Source organism: Lytechinus pictus, chromosome 10 (assembly GCF_037042905.1).
Source record: "Lytechinus pictus isolate F3 Inbred chromosome 10, Lp3.0, whole genome shotgun sequence".
In the NCBI taxonomy this organism is placed as follows: Eukaryota; Metazoa; Echinodermata; class Echinoidea; order Temnopleuroida; family Toxopneustidae; genus Lytechinus; species Lytechinus pictus.
This window is the reverse complement of record NC_087254.1, coordinates 16,945,587-16,965,370: the sequence shown is the minus strand read 5'-3', so window position 1 is coordinate 16,965,370 and position 19,784 is coordinate 16,945,587. Positions and strand designations below refer to the sequence as shown.

The 19,784-nt window shown below is 35.7% G+C and overlaps 1 protein-coding gene across 1 annotated transcript in view; it reads left to right on the top strand.

Annotated features, from left to right (window-relative positions):
• LOC129270253 (neurogenic locus notch homolog protein 1-like) overlaps nt 1–18,973 on the top strand; it is a 67,187-nt gene extending 48,214 nt beyond the window's left edge. Inside the window, exons 49-55 of the mRNA XM_064106040.1 lie at nt 960–1,076; nt 3,343–3,523; nt 12,771–13,027; nt 14,401–14,540; nt 16,719–16,890; nt 17,310–17,648; nt 18,846–18,973. Coding sequence (XP_063962110.1) covers nt 960–1,076; nt 3,343–3,523; nt 12,771–13,027; nt 14,401–14,540; nt 16,719–16,890; nt 17,310–17,648; nt 18,846–18,973 — 1,334 coding nt within the window. The remainder of the gene's footprint in view (nt 1–959; nt 1,077–3,342; nt 3,524–12,770; nt 13,028–14,400; nt 14,541–16,718; nt 16,891–17,309; nt 17,649–18,845) is intronic.
• Nucleotides 18,974–19,784: the final 811 nt, after the last annotated feature.

The window sequence follows — 19,784 nt, the reverse complement described above, 5'->3', positions numbered from 1 at the left end:
GTATGTATTTTATCTCATGATATATTTGGCGTATACTTTTGTTTTCAAAGTAATTAAAGATAACCGGATGATATGCCACCACATATTGAGCAATTAACATTTTTTTTATGTTTCAAGTTTTCACCAGTTTAATGACCCCAAATTAATTCGACTTCAGACTAGTAAGACGAAATGATACCCATCTCGTGGACGATATTTGATAACCAGTGTATGAAGCTTTATGGAATAGAGAGTTACATTTTCAGGGTTATCTTGAAAATTCATATTAACTTGATTTAGTTTTTTATGTTTATATAACAAATGATAGAAGTTATTTTCAATTTCATTATGTGGCCTGAAGATCATGAAGAATGTTCAGCTGCAATTGATTACCCTTATGTTGAAATGTCAATGAATATGTTTTCACAATTCAATATGATATTAAGAAAAATAGTTTTAATTAAGATTTAATGTTGGCGATGCGGACACCGTGGTCCCTATATCTCGATTCTGCTATGCAGGCGGGAGAAAATGAATGATAGATTGCAAGTGCCATCCACTGATCAATACCAGTCAATGACCCTAGCAACCATTACTGAAACAAATATGTTCTTTTCCGAATGATTTGTACCTGCGTATGTGGTAAAGAAAGCGCTGATTTGCTGGTGAATGCACGCCAAATGGTTCCACCGAGTACCACATGCTTCGAGGGATTGATACCTTAAACTCGGTATTGAATTATATTGTTTTGAAGCCGACGATTAGTATAAAGAAAGGGGGTGTTTCGCAAATATTCAAAGGGCGGGTCTGTGGAACTTAATATTCTTTTGAATATAAAATATTAAGTCGATATTACATGGAATTGCATGTATTTGAAAAAGTAAGATATGTACACGTACACGTATGTCAGCTTTTTTTTTTAATTGCATAATATTTTTTTTTCTAATACCGTCCTTCATTGTTTTTTTTATTATGCCTAGAAACTAATGAATGTGAGACGGATAACCCTTGTATGAATGGAGCGACTTGTATCAACCAAAATGGAACCTATGAATGCGATTGTCCCGCAGGATTCCTTGGAATACACTGTGAACACGGTATGTATGCTGGGAATGAATATTTATCCTACTTTTGGTCATTTTCAGTCGTTCTCTGCAGAATTCTTTAATTTTTTATTCATGATCCTGTCTATATTATCGACGTGTTTGGTATATCAGAATTATTGAATAATAGTACCAAATATAAAAATTTTGCAATTTATTTTTTAGAGCGTTGCACCACTGATAATCCCTGCATGAATGGGGCAACTTGTGTGAACCAAAATACTACCTATAAATGCATCTGTGCAGATGGATACGAGGGGAAAAAGTGTGAGAATGATATGTATTTCATCTCATGATATCTTTGGCAAATCCTTTTGTTTTCAAAGTAATTAAAGATAACGGGATATATATGACACCACATATTTAGTAATTAACATTTTGTTAATATTTCAATTCGTCACCAGTTTATGACTCCAAATTACTTCGACCTCAGCCTAGTAAGGCAAAATGATACCCATCTCGTGGACGATACTTGATAACCAGTGTATGAAGCTTTATGGAATAGTTATATTTTCAATCTTGTCTCAAGTTGAAAATTCACATTACTTTGGTTCAGTTTGTTTTATGAACTGTATATGCTGTAAACTTTAGTTTGATGTAAACTACAGTTTAATTTGATTATGTGGCCTGAAACTCATGAAAAATGATCAGCTGCAATTGATTACTCTTAAGGTCAAGTCTACCCCAGCAAAAAAAAAATCAAAATTTCCAATTACTTATAAGGCGATGGATGGTTCAGGGTCCCGTCTAACCAAGAGTTACGATTGATCCGATCAACCACCAACTATGGAAAGTCAGAAACGTCAACATCTAAATTCGTGTTTGTTCAAAATATATTCTAGATATGATGTATAACCATACATTCATTGGTATCTTGAAAATTTATAGTGTGCTTCTCTTTGTTTACAAAGGATATTGTGCTAATTTCCTGATGAAAAACTTATAGTGACATTGTCTTGTCTTGTCTTGTCTTGGGTTAAGTCGGCATATGCAGACTTGCTGAAGATTTCCATACACTTGAGGTTGATCGGATCAATCATAACTCTTTGTACGACGGGGTCCAGGTCTACCTCGAACATGTGTAGCCTCCATTACTGAATCGATAAATTCTGTTACCAAATCATCTCAACTTTAAACTTATACCAGCCATATGATTATCTTTGGGTCTCTCATTCACATATCACACGTGTTGTGCTGCGGTGTACCTTAAAAATCTGGCGAGGACTGAGTTGCAAAAAAAATGTACAAACTTATTTCATTTTAAAAATAACTTCCAGAAATAGTGGTTGGTCGCACTGAAAGTATAATCATACGAACATATAGGGACCACGTTGGTAAAAGCTGGCATGAGCTAACATGCATGGCCATACGGCGGGGGCAGTTTCTTCCTCATTGTCATGTGAAAAGATTCATTCCTCCCTGAACATATGGAATTACCATTGTCTTTACATATAGGTTCAAGTTGGTCATTGTTGCCAAATCTAGGGGAAAAAATGAAATATTGTGTAATTCAAACAAAAAACAAAAGAAAATGTGAGTGGGTCGATATACATCATCGACTATCTCATTTGCATGTCACTGCAGGACTGGTGCATAACTGTTTTGTAAAAAATAAGCAAAATTGTCATTCCTTATTTCACATCCGATTTTTTATGAGATTTCAGTGCTGTGCTTGGTTGATTTTTCTATATTATTTCTGGGGTGGACTCTTTGCCCTTCAGTATAAAATGCATTTTGTATTTGGTTATATAATTTGTGGAGAAAAAGTGAATTTTAAAAGTCTTTCTTTGAAGAAAAAAAAAAGCAGGAATATGGGAGGTTTTCCCTGGGTGTACCATAAGTATAGGCCTAGATGGAAAAGCAAGTAAACTAAATTAGAAAAGGGAAAAGAACACGCAAGCGGTATGAAGACGGAAATTGAGAAGAGGAAAAGTAAGGAGGGATAAGTAAGAAGAGAATACGAACAAATTAATCTAATAGGATCCTCCTGTGCATCTATGGATCGCACGAACTACATTGTATGCAACTCAGACGACCAAGGCAGAGGCCAGCAAGGCCAATGAATATCGGCACAGGGCCCGCGCGCAGATCATAGATGTACGTGATACCGGTGTAGCAGACGTCAGACGGTCAACTCAAAGTGCACTCATGTTCTGGTGATTTTTTAGTATACAAAGTTGATGCATGTTATATCGAAGTAATATATCAAAGAATGAATGCCTGCATTTCTTGATTTTCAACCATTCTCGTATAAAATCAGACCAAGTAGAATGCGGCTATCGACCAGCAAGCCCTTCTACCAGCCCGAGAATCATCGGTGGAACGTATACCCAATGGGGGGATTGGCCGTGGATGATTTCTCTACGGGACAGCGATAATAATCATCGATGTGCAGCCGTGGTCGTTAGCAGAGAAGTCGCTGTCACAGCAGCCCACTGTGTGTAAGTGCATATTTTAAAAGTACTCCCAATTTGTTAATTGTTCTTGTCTTTGTTTCTCTTTTAAATTTTCTTCTTCTGTCCTGCTTCATATCTACTTTAGTCCGGGTTATAATTGAGCAAGGTGCCACACGGAAAAGGAGAAATTTTCACATAGTGCTCCTAGACCAGTTTTTTACGCTGAATATGAATATATGAGGTAACCAGGCTGTATCCTGAAGATTAACCCGTGAGGGCGCTTTTTTCAAAATGGCCGCCATATTTTCAGAAAATTCAAATATTCGTACATAGAGTTTGAAATAAGCATTCAATTGCCACAAAATTAGTGTCATATGAAAGATAAATAAATTTGCTACAATTTGATACTATTTATATGGGATAAATAGGTCATTTGGCTGAGATTTTTGGTAGAAAACTTCATTTTTTTACATTTTTTTCCAAAAATTGAAAATTTTCAAAATACTTGATTTTCCATAAATCTCAGAAAAATGAAATAATTGCCACGAAACGTTCCAGAAAACTTTACTGATATACAATTACTATGTGTACAAATTTCTAAGTGGATACCATTATTAGTTGTAAACTTATAGGGTCTTAAACTTGAAAACTCTAATGTCAGAAATGTCGCATTTTGTACACTGTAGAGTCCATATGAATTTTCGTATACTAATAGACTACATGTACATAACGTATCTTGGTTTTAATTGAGCGAGGTGTCACTCGGAGAGGCGAAATTCTTATGAGGTTCTTCTAAACCAGTTTTGTACGCTTAATAAGAATATACTAGGTAAACAGGCTGTATCCTGGACCTTAACCCATGAGGGCGCTCTTTTCAAAATGGCCGCCAAATTTTCAGAAAACTAATTCTGTGGGTTAAATAAATAAAAATTAGGCATATTTGATAATCTTTTTGCATGAATATTTATTAGAGTGAACTACATACAATTTACAGTTACATCACAGACTCTAGAATAGTGGTAAAAGGAATTATAAGTATGTAAGCAGTGAGGCGCTCTTCAAAATGACTGCAAATGTTGCTAGTATCACTGTATATTTATATACGTATTTAGTCATAAACTTTTAAATGGTTGTGAATTTGACAATTTTTTTGTAAAATACGATGAGGGTTATTCACAAGATATATGATCTATTCATTTTATTTAGCATTAAAAGGTGAAGGCACTCTTCAAACTGTCCGCCAACAATAACATACTTTAGATCTAAGTGATGTGGCAGCCAGAATTTAAGAACAATTGATCCTGTGAGTTAGATAAGTACGAAAGACGCATATTAATCACTTTTTTCATCTGCATTAAAGTGGATGGACAATTATAATCCAGACTCTAAACAAGTAGTAAAAAGGGGGTGGTTGTGAAAACTGAGGGGGCTCTTCAAAATGACTGCAAAATTTGTTGGTTAACATTATATATTTGCTCATTTTGAAATGGGTGTAAATTTGACATTTTTTGAAATTGATTGTGATGAAAGTTGTTCAAGAAATGTATTATGTGCCGTTAAAATGTAATGCGCACTTCAAAATGTCCGCTAATATGTCAAATGATGTAGATGAGCCTGTTCATTTTTGTAAAGAAACATTAACGAGGCTATTTGACAACCTTTTGTTTCAATTTCGTGTGAAGTTATTTTAAAACAATATATGCAGCATTACAAATAATGTGTTTAGGGGCAAAAAAATGAGGGCGATCTTCAAAATAGATGCCACAATCCAATTCAATCCAGCTAAAAATCGAGCTAAAAACAATCAAAACCTAATCAGATTATAAGTTCTAATGTGTTGAGTTGTTTTGTATTATATGCAATGAAAGTATGCTTGGGAGATCCTTGAGGGAGTTTTCCACAAAAGTCGAAGAGCAGTGCTTTTGATAGTTTTAGTTTCCGACTAAATCGTTCTTGGTAATTTCCCGTTAAGACCATTAATTCATATGTACCATCATTAATCTTCACAATCGCTCAGATCACTGCACTCTGAAAAGTCCTCGCCTTCATTTTCAATGAAAAGTTCCTCCACATCTTCAGGCATTATTGTCTGTATCCACTTAGGTTCCATCTCTTCATTCCAACCATTAGCACAAGCATCTGTGCCTTCGTAATCTGCTTTGCCTGCTGAACGCCATTCTCTAGCTATGAAATGCGCTCTTAGTTTGTGTAATTGCAATGTTTGGAGACAGGGTGGTAGCAATGCTATATCTATTACTTTTTGCTCCCTCGTCAACTTTCGGTCGAAAATGACATGCCTTGCTTCATTGACGTTGTGGGTCTTTACCCCGTATAGCAGTGATACGTATTCATCAAGTTCCTGTGACACCTGTGATGTGAGATCTTCTGACGCTCCAAGAAGGCAGAACATTTCAACAAACCTGGGTTTGTTCTCCAACAACTTCCAACACATCTTCTTGCCCTTGCGAAAGAAAGCAGAGTTGTAGTCATTGCCTGTAAAGGCATGAAACCCTACAAGACATAACTTTTGAGATGCTGTCAGATCAATGTCACTGAGTTTGAATGCTTTTCTGTGTTTTCCAGTGTTTGAGTCAAGGATGACCCTGTCCCCATTCTTATCAAAATATGAGAGGGCAATGATAGCAATGTCTGTGTCGCCAGAATGTGATCTAATTATTGCTATCCCTTCATCATTTCTCCTCAGGGCGTGGTCTGCATGCAATACTACCTTTGTGTCTGCTTCTTCCTGACTGCTGCTAAGATCTGGAACCAAAACAACATCATCTTTAGTTACAAGGATGCACTCTTTATAGGATGAATAGTAGATACCTTCACATCCTAGGTCATGAAGTATGCCCTCTTTATGTTCTATCAGCACATCATGAACAATTTCGATCATTCTAGTCTTGTTTTCGCCATTAGATAGAAATTTGTTAAAGTCCCGTGGCAGCTTGGAATGCTTGGAGCTAACGATGACCTTAGGAGCCATTCCTCTCTTGTTTCTTTCGGTGGTCTTGATACTCTGTGGCAAGTATGAATCGGCAACGATATCTATTCGCTTGTACCCTTTGGGGATACTTGCGAATATTTTTCTGGCAAGATCTTCATATGTGTCAGGATATGATGTGAAAGTCCTGATAAGGGCCATCAGGTCAACGACGTAAGCAATAGCGTGTTCTTTCGCTGGCAAAATACTCTCAGGTTCCATTGTATCTCTTGCGTTGTTCTCAACAAGAATGTCCATCAGCGCACTTTTCTGTGTCACTCGCCTTGTTCCATCGGCATTCCCAAGACTTAGTGGAACAGGAGTTAGAGGATACTCTAGAGCTTTCTTGAAGTCAACAATTCTGCCGTGCTTTGTTGAAGTTGCAAGAAGCTTTCCTAATACATCTCGATTAGCTTCAATTACTTTGACCTTCCCCTGTGCCTGCAGATGAACTTTCTTTCCACTATTAGAAAACAGAGTAAGCTTGTTGCGTTTGATAGGTTCATGAAACTTCACTTTGTCTGTCTTGAGCCTGTCTTTTACAAATGTTTCATGTGCTAACCTGCCGTTTGGAAGAACTTGCAATATTGCATCAGCAATGACCTTGCTGACAGGCGTTCCAGAGCTGAGATTGTATATTTCTTCTTTATCTATGCTAAGATCAAATGGGTTCATGTATTCAGTGGTCATGACATCAACTAGCTTCTGCACCTTCATTTCCGATGAGAGGATATAAGATGGTCGTGCTTGCTTGTATGTATCTCCCTCAGGTTCAGCTTTGGAAAATGCTCGTAAAGATGCTGTATTTTCTGCTTGGTGTGCTCGGTTAAGTGTCCACTTCAGGATTGACCTATCATCTGTAGAAAATGACTTTATACCACCTGCAACTTTGGCATCTCTGTTGATGGTCTGTTCTCCACGTTGATCTACTGCTGTTCGCAATGCATATCTACCTTGCCCTTGTACTGATAGCCCTTTCACTTCAATCAACTGACGATTACCAGGGTATAGAGACTCAATATTTTCCATGCACTTTGTATAGTAGCTTCCATACCGAGCATAGTTGGTCTTATTGAGACCAAAGAAGAATGGCAACATGAACTCCCATCCATACCTTCTGAGGCCATACTTGTTCTCTTGAACTGCGGTGTGATGTAGGTGCTGACATTTCATAAGGTCTAGGTAATACATTAACCAAAACTGAGCTGTTCTTCCATGAGCTCCTTCACGCACAGCTGACCTGAAGTTCTCGTAATCTTTAAGAAATTGCTGGTTCTCCTCATCATGAAGTATATCATTCAAAGTCTTGTCATCGTTCACACTCGTCAAGGAATCAGGAATACGAGCATTCGAGTGGCCGAGGAATGCTTTTAGAAGCAATCTCTCCAGAGCTGCATGGAACAAATTGTGAATTGCCCAGCAGCGGTTGTAGTGTGTTCCACTTATAATTCCATTCAGACAACCAGAGGAGCATATATCTGCTTGAAAAACTATGTCTTCAAAGCCAGATCCAGCAATCAGACTTCCAATCACTGCAAAGTTCTCCTTCATGAAGTGGAAATCACCAAGGTGCAGCATCACATTCTTGAATTTCATCGGGAAATTCCACAAGAGCTTGTAGGCAGTCATTGCAGCTCCGACATCCATGGTGACATTCACATAAGGCATGTTGACCTCAGTACACAGTTGCTGAAGGAACAAAAACAACCTGTAAATTGTTCCATAATCAGTTATTGGTGTGGTCATCGGTGGGAGATATGTTTCGCATGTCCTTTGTACCAAGATGTCAGAAACCATATTTCTCATTTTCATCAGCCAGCCGGAGAACATTGGTAGTGTTTGGTCTCTGGATGCTACCAGCCTCAAGATACTCCACACTAACATCGTCTTATTGACTTTCCCAACTTCACTTTCATCAATTCTTTGACTAATCATGTTCTGAAACAGTGCTGGTTCTTTCTTGGAATCGACTCTTGGCTTTTCTGCTTGTAAGGGTTGGTCAATGATTAGAGATCTTTGCTTGATATCTTTGGTGACGCTTGTTCTTATTGTTTGAACAATGTGAACAGGTTTCTCTTCTTGAAAGGCAACAATGTTTGTAATATCGAGTACAGCCTTCTTAGAAATCGTATCCCGATGCATGTTGAAATTATCTGCCCAGAAAATGGTAAGTACTGGGTCATCATTCACTGGTTTGATGGGCAAAGAGACCCCTTGGATTGACATTTCTTGAGCTGCTCTTGCTTCTGCGGTTTCAATACTACAGACAACGTTATAGTCCAAAGAGTGGCCTAGATGTGAAAGAATCTGAATGGGTGTCTTTTGGCCAGTCAGGTTATGCATTCCCATTCCAACAAGAAAGTGTTTCAGTGTGATAACTTTGCCTTTTGTCACTCCGTGGATGAGATCATTTGAATAAGAACGCACAAGCAAGTTGACCCTTTCTTGATTAGGATGTCTAGGTGAGCACAAAAGGGTCTCTAGAAATGTCCTTACTTGAATTGGCATACCTTCCTCTTGTTGTTCAAGTTCATCTACAGATGGTGGCCAAGACAGATCAGGTAGCTGATTTGCATAACTCTGAATGTCTTCTCTAAGAAATTTAGCTGCAAGATTGATAATGATATCTTTGTTTTTTATTGTTGTTGTTTCACTCAGCCCCTTTGCGTTGATTATGATTTCAGGATTTATGCGATCAATTGCTACAAATTTGATAACATCATCTCCAAACCACCCTTGTACTTTCTGCTTAAGTCTATTCCTATACCTGGTGTCACCCTCATGACCATCGCTATATATTTCATGTACCTTTGCCATGGATACTGCCTGATTAAGTTCAATTACCGTTTCTTGGACAAATGCTTTAGCAGATTCAAAATCGCCAAGGATTTCTTCACCTGTATCTAAGATTTCATCATTTCCTTCTCTTACATTCATATACTCCCTATAACATATGTCATGCATTTGAAATTCTTTTGCGATTAAATCAACATCACTAACATGAAACAACATATCTTTGTCGTTTATTCTTTCAGCTTGGCATTTGATATTTGTTTCGGCTGCTTTTGTCCTGAGCAATCGACATGGAGTCATTTTCCCTTTTACTCTCTTGTTGACACATTTACAAAAGAAACAGTTTTTAGGAAATATTGACCTTGAATTTTCTTTACTCTGTCGACGAGGCCTTTGCTCAACTTCATTTCCTTCATTTTCTTCTTTTTTCTTCTTCGACTTTGAAATAAAGACGGTAAACTTCTTGTAGCATGGAGTCATATGGACACCAGAAATGCCAGGCTGGATTTCATTGGGGATAGTGGAGCATTGTTCTTCATGCCAATTCTCGCCTTTCCATTTCTCTCTTAGTTTCTTTGCTTCAGTTATTCTGGCAAATGTTTTTTCAGTCAAGGGTACTGTGGTGCTATACTTTGTGTCTGATTGGTAGTGGACAACACACTCTAAGCATTGTTGTGGGGCTTCCATTTCCTCATTTGGTAAATACCTGTGTGAAAAAATGAACACTACTTTGTCTATAGCATATGAAGAGTTTGTTGGAAAAGAAAATTTGATACCTTTGAATATTAAATCTGCTATCATATTTAAACATTTAAAATTCGTCATGTCAAAAGCATTCATTCATTTCTTTCACAACACAAACATACACATATATATTGTGAAAGAAATATTTAAATACAAGAGTTGCCGAAGCTGTTGTACGTTTATAATTTCTCACATTTATATATATATAAAAAACAATTGTAAATACCTAACTTTCTTAGGTATTTACTAAATATAATCGTGTTTGTTTTCCAAACAAATTCTTCATAACTATTTTTTGAATTGATATAACCTTCGTTATAAAGTACAATTAAAGAAGAAGTAAAAAAAATTGAAAAATTATATATTTTAATTAAGAAAACAATTCATTAAATGAATCAAAGCTAATAGAACAATACTGCATGCCGTATATCGCTCTATCAGTGTAACATAAAAATATGGTTAGTTGTAAAGTAAAAATATATGTGAATACACTCACCAAAAAAAATCCACTCAAGACAAAGTAAGGAGGCGCAAGAGCTCAATCGGTAGAGCAGGGGTTTCGGATTCCGGTGACCCGGGTTCGATTCCCACTTGGTGCGCTTTAGTGCCCTTTGGCAAGGCATCTATCCTCATTACCAGGTGCCTCATAGAGGACCTTAAGCCGTCGGTCCTCTGGTTGCTTGCTTACACGCATTCATGCTTCCCTAGCAATCAGGTGAAAAAAAATCACCATTTACAAAATCCAGGAATAAACTTAAATAAAGTGTTATTTGAAACATTAATGTTAACAAATTAACTCAGGTTTGGCTTTAATGAAAATATTGAAACAAAACAAACAATAGTTGAATAAGTAAAACATTCAACAAATGAAAACAAATAGATTCAAACCACTTTTTAACAAATTTTAAATCATGCTTTGATGGAACTTGAAAACGTTTGCGATGAAATAGTTCAAAATACCTTAACTTCTGCAAATATCTCAGCTATTTTATCTTGAAAAGTCTACACGAAGATACAAACTGTTAAAAGAATAATTAAATAATAGACACTTATGCAAGTTTTTCTATAATTATGCAGTAAAAACAAAGTAACAAAATAATTACTCTCATTTGAATTATTTCCGCAACTGATTGTTTAAGGATTAAAAACATTACAAAGCATACCGATCTATTGCAGATATGCTCTATTAACATGCACTTAATTAAGTACATGTTATCACAGTTGCATATTTTTTTTTTTTTTTTAGATTGATCACCTCCCCATTTATTTGAGTTCTGGGGGGCTGGGCGAAAGGGAATGATCAAAAGCGCCTGTAGAAATAAATATCAATATCGTAAATAACTCATCTCATATTTAATGAAAAGAGTTGTTAAATTTGCCCCAATTCAAATGTTTATGATCAAATATAAATACTTTTTAAACAAATTTGCAGCCATTTTGAAGAGCGCCCTCACTTGTTATCTTTTTTACCATTTTTTACCACTCTTATATAGAGTCAGGAATATGATTGTAGATTGTATTGAGTTCACTTAAATACATATTTATTCAAGAAGTGATCAAATATGCATCTTGTTTACTTATGTAACCCACAGAATCATTTTTCTGAAAAATTGGCGGCCATATTGAAAAGAGCGCCTTCATGGGTTAAGGTTCAGGATACAGCCTGTTTACCTAGTTTATTCTGATTCAGCGTACAAAACTGGTCTAGGAGAAGCTCATAAAAAGTTCGCCTTCTCCGAGTGACACCTCGCTCAATTAACCCATATACATTATGTACATGTATTAGTATTCGAAAATGCATATGGACTCTACAGTGTACAAAATGCGACATTTCTGACATTAGAGTTTTCAAGTTTAAGACCCTATAAGTTTACAACTAATAATGGTATCCACTTAGAAATTTGTACACATAATAATTGTATATCAGTAAAGTTTTCTGGAACGTTTCGTGGCAATTATTTTATTTTTCTGAGATTTATGGAAAATCAAGTATTTTGAAAATTTTCAATTTTTGGAAAAAAATGTAAAAAAATGAAGTTTTCTACCAAAAATCTCAGCCAAATGACCTATTTATCCCATATAAATAGTATCAAATTGTAGCAAATTTATTTATCTTTCATATGACACTAATTTTGTGGCAATTGAATGCTTATTTCAAACTCTATGTACGAATATTTGAATTTTCTGAAAATATGGCGGCCATTTTGAAAAAAGCGCCCTCACGGGTTAATCTTCAGGATACAGCCTGGTTACCTCATATATTCATATTCAGCGTAAAAAACTGGTCTAGGAGCACTATGTGAAAATTTCTCCTTTTCCGTGTGGCACCTTGCTCAATTATAACCCGGACTACTTGGGCTAGGCGTGGCCTAGTCAATTAATTTGTTTATATTATGGTTGTTCTCTTCAATAATATGTTTTAAGTTTTAAGAAAAAGTAAGTAAAGCATGCAGATCTACATGTGTCTTGCATATTTACTCACCATTGGTTAGTAGATATATTCTTAAACTTGTTTTTATATTTTTCTTTGAGTGCCGTCATGTACCATACTCTAGAAATGTCTACTGATAAACGAACCATCAGCAGAGACCTAGCTGTGCCTGGAATGTCACTTGATGATCTTTTTGTCTCAGTCTCCTTTATATCTTCCTCACTATTCATGGGGAGGGGTCCGGGCTGCCACCATGTTTCAATAATTAATTCCATAAGTAAATAGAAATACCTGTTTTATGATATATTTTGCAAATTTCCAATTTTTCAATTTTTCAGGGATAAATTTGAAACTGCTGTACTTGGTGACTTGAAGCTGTCAATCCCTTCTGAGTATCACTTGGAAGTTGAGGTGCAGACTATCATCCATCCAGAATATGACGGCGAGCTAATTACTAATGACATTGCTCTGATTTTCTTTGATGATCCCCTTGAATTTGACAACAATTACACAAGACCAATATGTTTATCTGAGAAAGAAGATCCATCGAACTACACAAAGTGTTATGTGTCTGGTTGGGGGCTAACAAGCGAAGGTAAGATGATTTTAATAGTCCATTATTTTGTATTGGGCATCAAATTTGCATTGATATCATATCTATTTCTAAATTTTGATAATGTAGCATTTCAAACTTAGTTAATTTTCCTTTTTAAAATATGCACATTGAGTCACATAAAATTTCATAATTATTGATGCATTAAACTGTTTTACCATTATTGTCATTATCATGATCAACATTATTACTATCTTGTTTTATTGTAATAATATCAATATTATTATCATTATTTTTAATTAAAATGCTTGTTTATTCTTCATATGATTGAAATTAATTTTGCTTCTAAAGATATACATGTATTTATATATCATGTTGAACAATGCATTAGAGACTACCAGAGGTGTTAACCTTTTTTTTTTTAAATGATGTCACCTTAAATCCCCCCTCCTATCAAAATATCCAAGTGCCTTCCCTGGTAGAATATCAACTTGGTTTCTAAGACACCGTTCTCATTATACTTTCTAAAACTAGTTTACTGGAAATAGGTTCAGGAAACTAGTTTGGAAGATCGCTTTGAGATCCACTTCACATAAAGTGGCCTTGTTGCTATGACATGTTTTGCGTGGAATTTGAAACCGCAGCGTAGACATTCTAAATACAGTGTGTTGAGTAGCATGCTCAAATGTGCAAAGATTGCTTCCAGAAGAATGGTTGCATCCTCAAGCTTAAACCAGTTTAATGAGGCAAATCGATCTTCAAAACTACTTTGCGAGATGGTTTTCTGAACCGGTTTGGAAGATCGCTTCCAAGACCGCTTTGACCGTTCGCATTGCACGTTTAAACTAGTTTCCACTTAACTAGTTTCTAGTAAACTAGTTTTAGGACAGGAGTAAGAACGGTGTCTAACTTTGTAATGTAGGTTTTTGGATTATGAGACCCCTGCTGGCCATTATCTGTTCAGTTTTTCTTCCACCCTGAAAATGATATAATATATAAAATAATCTTGATTATTAAAGCAGAAGGTCCATATTTGTCTTTGATATTGATCTGTTTATCATTTTGGTTTGCAATGCCAGACTTCAACACTACATTCCATGTTTTTGGAGCATTGATGAAGTTTGTCACTGTATATATCAATTATCATTTGGTTTGTAAGTGTTGTCATCACCATCATAATTTTATTTTTATCACTTTTTTATGATTAGCATTACTATTTCAAATTATTGTACTAAATTTAAAAAATTGTTTTTGTTATTATTATTATTTTCATCATCATTGTTATATTATTATCATCAATTGATATTGCTATCACTCTTCAGGCCGTAAAAAACAGAACAATATCTCTGTCAGTGATGCCATTTTATATTTTGAAAGAAGAATTGTGTTTTATTTTTATATGGATAATATATTAGGACACATATCAGACACCATGCAAGAGGCTGAAGTCGAACTGTTTAGTCAGGAGGAGTGTGAAAGCTTCTACCAAGATAGAAATATCACTTCTGGTATGATCTGTGCTGGTCGTGTCTCAGGGGACATGGATACATGTCAGGTATACAACTCCTTTCACTTATTCTCAATAAAGTTTCTTTTCCCCCCAGATTTTGACATGAAGCAAAAATAATTTTGACAATCTAAATAGATAATATTGAACTTTGAAGTGGTGGGGTAACAGATTCAGACTTCAAAGATTATAATTCTGACAAATGAAACTGCAGATGTGAAGTTGTGAACCTTTTTTGAGAAAGAAAAATCTTAAAGTCTCTCATCTATTACTATTATGTCCAGGAGAAATAGGGCAATTTGAAAACAGTTTCACTCCACTTTAGTTCCAGTTCCTGTAACAGCTGTTTAAATTACCTCGCTAGATCTGGAAAAGGTTTGATTCATTATTGAAAGATAATGTGAATAATGTAAAAATCAGGCATCATTTAAAAACAAAATGTGGGTACTGCATCGCTAAATTCTAGTGGGCCTGATCTATAGTGGGTCACATTATTTGCTGCTTTGAATTTGCATCCGATTGTTGCAGATTTTACAAAATTGTTAAGTTATGACCCCTAATTTGATGATTGCACAAAAGTCCTGAAATTTGCGACCAACAATTTTGAACCTCCATACAGAAAGTCCTGAAATCTGTGACTAAAATTATGAAAAAAATTGTGAACCAGATGACAACCTGATAACTTCATGAAGTTGGTAATCACCATCTTGAAATGTATGATAATTAATCAAGTATTCAACAGTATTTAAGAGCTTCCATAGTAAATGCATAGCAACTAGCTGACTGATTGAAACAGCATGTATCTACATGTACACAGATCTGCAAACATCAAATGTCTGATCGTGCACAACCTGCACGCCAATGCAAACGTACCACTGAATTCTCAGGTACGGACACTAACAATGGTTCAGCGATTGCCCAACACTTGTTGGCTAACTATTCCTGTGCTGAGCATTTCAGCCCCTTTTAGTTTACCGTGGTCAGCAGAGCAAGAAGTGCTATTCATTTGCAGATGCTAGAAGCATCTTACATTAGATTTACAGACCCTATACTGTGCCACCAAAATGATTTCGTGCGCACACTTGCTCTATTCTGATTTTTTTTCCATCAGACTGGGGGCAAAACTAATTTACCACTAGGCCTTAAATAGCCAATCAGTGCTCCCTATTTCACGCCAGTCTGATTACACGCCTTTTTGTTATATTGTTTTGTTGTGTTTGCTTCCATTCATTTGTGTGTTATGCTGTGAAGAGTGCACAGCAAAAAGCTTTGGCTCTTCTTCATGCTATTTTAATTTCATCAAGGGGCCCCTTTCACAAGCTCTGTTTCTATGGGGTCCCAAACCTTTCATGTTATATTCTCTTTGCCAACCTTTAACTCTTTGTCCGCCAAGTTCGCCGATTGGCACACTTGCTGCTTCGCCGACAATCCGATTACATTGATTAAAACAATGATATCAATCACAAAAGCTAAGCTCCCTAAGCTGCACTTCCTGCCTTGCCATTGAAAAAAAATAGCTTAGGCTTAGAGTATTGGGCCTGTACTATTATTCTTTGACAAAGGGGTTATAAGTAGCTTGTTCTCATATTTTGTAAAAATCTGGGAATGATAGCCTGTACACTTATAGTTTGCCAATTGAAACTTGAAGGTTTCCATTGATCAGAGATATATCTTCTTAACATGAGTAAATATTTATGAAATATACATCAAGTGAAAGCTAATTTCATACTCTACAATTTTACTGTAGAACATTTTTCTGTAGTAAAAAGCATAAAAAGTTACAGCCATGTAAACTACGCATGCAAATCCAGAGCACCCATTTGCGGTGTCCACATAATTAATCCGGCAATAGGGGATTCCGTGCACGGCGGACAAAGAGTTAATTGTACTAAATATTTGTATTATATCACTTGATTGTTTTGAATAAACTTATATCACTTATTATATCACTTAAATGCATATTAAGCTAGCGCAGTAGATCAGGAAAAGGGGATACAGTAAATAAAAATTGCAATAAATACAGGGTAGTCCCAGCTGCTAGGTGTTGATCTGCAGGTAGCTGGAATTAAAGTCTTGGTCTAAGTCTATTCCTCCTGTTAACCCAAGCAGTGTAAGTTACGTGGATTTAGCTTAACATTGCTTTTAGTGTTCACTTTCAAGAACTCCTGGAATTAGCAACATTTGTCTTATCTGTTATGTTATTTTGAACTATTCTTAATTTCACAGGGGGATACAGGGGGCCCTCTACAGTGTGAAGATGAAACTGGTCGGATGTATCTGGTAGGGATCACCAGCTTTGGATACGGCTGTGGAAAGGAAAACTATCCTGGGGTATACACCCGAGCGTTTGAATACTTGGACTTCATCGAAAACGGAGAACCAGAGGAAATGGGAGGAGGTAGTAATCTTAATCATCTTAGCAGAATTAGAGGTCTCCGTGTGAAAGTGTCTGTTTGTGTGAGATTGTTTAAAAAGGACAGTACAAGAGTCACAGATGCCAAACCTCAGTGTGTCAAAGGATAGTCCATCTGGGTGTCAATTGTCAAAGTAATGCAATTTTTATTATTTCAAATTTTGTGAATTCACATGTGAGCATCTCCTACAAATGCAAGAAAAAGGTATCATAAAAAGTAAATAGAACTTGGTGTACATGACATCTTATATGAAATGTATATTCTATTTATGCAACAAAAATGAATATTTTTTTCTGTAACATATTCGTTTAATATATCCAGTAATGGTCATTTCCATGGATGTAATCATGCATGATAATGACCTGACACCTGTACTTTAATCTTTGCTTTTTCAAAATGGCAGATGTTACTTCAATCGTTCTAAAGCTTTGGGACTCCGTGGAGATTGGAGGAATCCTATTCAATGAACCTGAAAAGACGTGGTACGTAACAACCTCTGATGCACCTACCTTGAACATCACCTTTGAGTCCGTCAATCTGGAGAGGGTATTTGATCGACTGATCATCGGCCTTGGTGAGGACGCCTCTGATGAGTCTACAATCATTGCCGATTGGGATACATCCATTGCTCATTTCTACCACATCCAGGGACAGAGTATCTGGTTGAAGTATTCATCTGATGCAGTGCCAGTCTATGAAGAAAATGGTTTCAGGGCTACTGTTGAGGCAGCTTCAATGCTAGGTTAGGTTTTACCTCATTACATGCGAGGTGTTGTTTGAATTATGATTAGTTGATTTGTTAATTTTTTTCTAAAATGGCCCTTTGTGTTGTTTTATGTTCTCTTCATATCAGTTTTTCTAACTTCACATTGTATGCTTTTCATTTATTTACAATTATGTTTGTATTTTGTACTTTTGTTGTAGGGCCTCCAAGGACAACAGTATGCCAATTACCATACTTAAAAAAAGACTTATGAATAAATAAATAACTGAGTAAATAAATAAAAAAGACAAGCAATGAAATTGCCATTACATGACATTTTTGTACTTACTCTCAATCAGTGTCTCACAGAGATCTTCAAATAGTCATTATTAATAAAGACCTTGTTGGGCTGAGGCAGTAGTTTGAGGTCCATTTTATCTCTACTTTTTTGTATTTGATTTTTAAAATGAAGTTGATTTCAAATGAAGTTGGTATTTTGAGATCAGTTTTTATCTCAGATATAATCTTAAATGTTCATTATTACCTGATATGAAATTATATATTGTGGATCTATAAATTATACGTGGCTGAGCAGTGCCTGTACATGTGGGAATAAAAGTTAAAGTGAACCTAAAATGAACTTAAAATATGGTGGGGAGGGCAGATCCAAAGACATTTTAGATAGGTATTGTCCCCATCATGTTTCACATTTGTCAATTGAGTCATTAATTTCATCTGTGTATAGTCAAGAATCGACCTCACTTAAATTTTGATTTTGTAAGGTCACATTCAAGCAGCTCTCCCATATATCATGGGATATAAATTATATAAAATGACATTTTATTATAAATTGAAAATGATTTCACAATATCAAAATAATTCAGTCATTTTGAACCCTCAAGACATTTTATTTTTCTTTATTTATGTTGCATGGAATTTGAATGCATCATCACCAAATTTAATATTGAAAAATCTGCATCTCTGTTCTTCTTAAAGAGGGTTTTTTGCCAAACCTTTCTCAATACATATCTTTCTTTTTTCTGCTTTTATCAAAACTGACTCGATGTTAGGATGGACTTCAGCTTTAATCACTGATTGGTATGAAAATCAGCATGCATGTTACCAGCCGTGTAATTATACTTGTGGTAACTATTTTCTGAAATGATTCAATTGATCTAATTGTATAATGGCTTGTAATTGAGGAAAGCATTTAATTACAATTTTAATTTCTTTCAGCTTCAGTTGCGTGTATAAATGGACCGTGTGGTGATTCAAATATTTGTGATGAATTTGACTCTGGTTACTCATGCACCTGCTTGGAAGAAAGGCCTTTCACTGACTGCCACGGTAAGAATATTAACTAAGCTTATCAAATATACTGCAATTTTATATCCATTTCCTACAAATGCTTGTCGGCCTAGATGAGGAGGGATATGAAATAATTTGAATTCTGTCCTTCAGACAACAGATGGGTATTTCATAAAGCTATTCGTAAGTAAAAAGCAACTTCAAGAACAACTGGTGAACATTTCCTAGGCTTTAAATAATCACCAATGAACAATTAATAGTGAATATCATTTACCACAAGAAAGGATCACCAGTCGTTCTTAAAGTCACTCTTAACTTTATACAAACAGCTTTATGACAACCCCCCTTGGGTTAACCCTAAAAGGACTGGGCTATTTTAGATGTATTGATGACTGGGGTCATGATGACCCCCCCCCCTTCTGATCTTGGCCGCCGATCAAGTAAGCGGGTCAAAATTTGGCAGTCATATTCCTTTCAAAATAAACTACAAGCAAGTATTTAAAATTGAATATAATAAATTTTCAAATATTATGAATGAAATATGCAAATTTGTTGATGAAAAATATTTTGCATTTTTATCACCCATTAGCACTAAAGAAATTATTTTTTCCAGATCTTTTTTTCTTTAACAACTAAATTTAATCCTAAATTAGGCAGACCAATTAGAATGAAAAGGAGCCACCCTTTTATGAATTTCATCTTCCATTGACTTTGTACACAAAGTATAAAAATGAGCTATTTTTGGCATTACATTGGCTCATAAAAAGGACAAAGGATAAAAAGGACACTATACCTGTATGTTACAAAAAATGTTCTCAAAAGTTTTGTGGTGCTATCTTTGTCTGTTCTGGAATTATCCTGCGACGC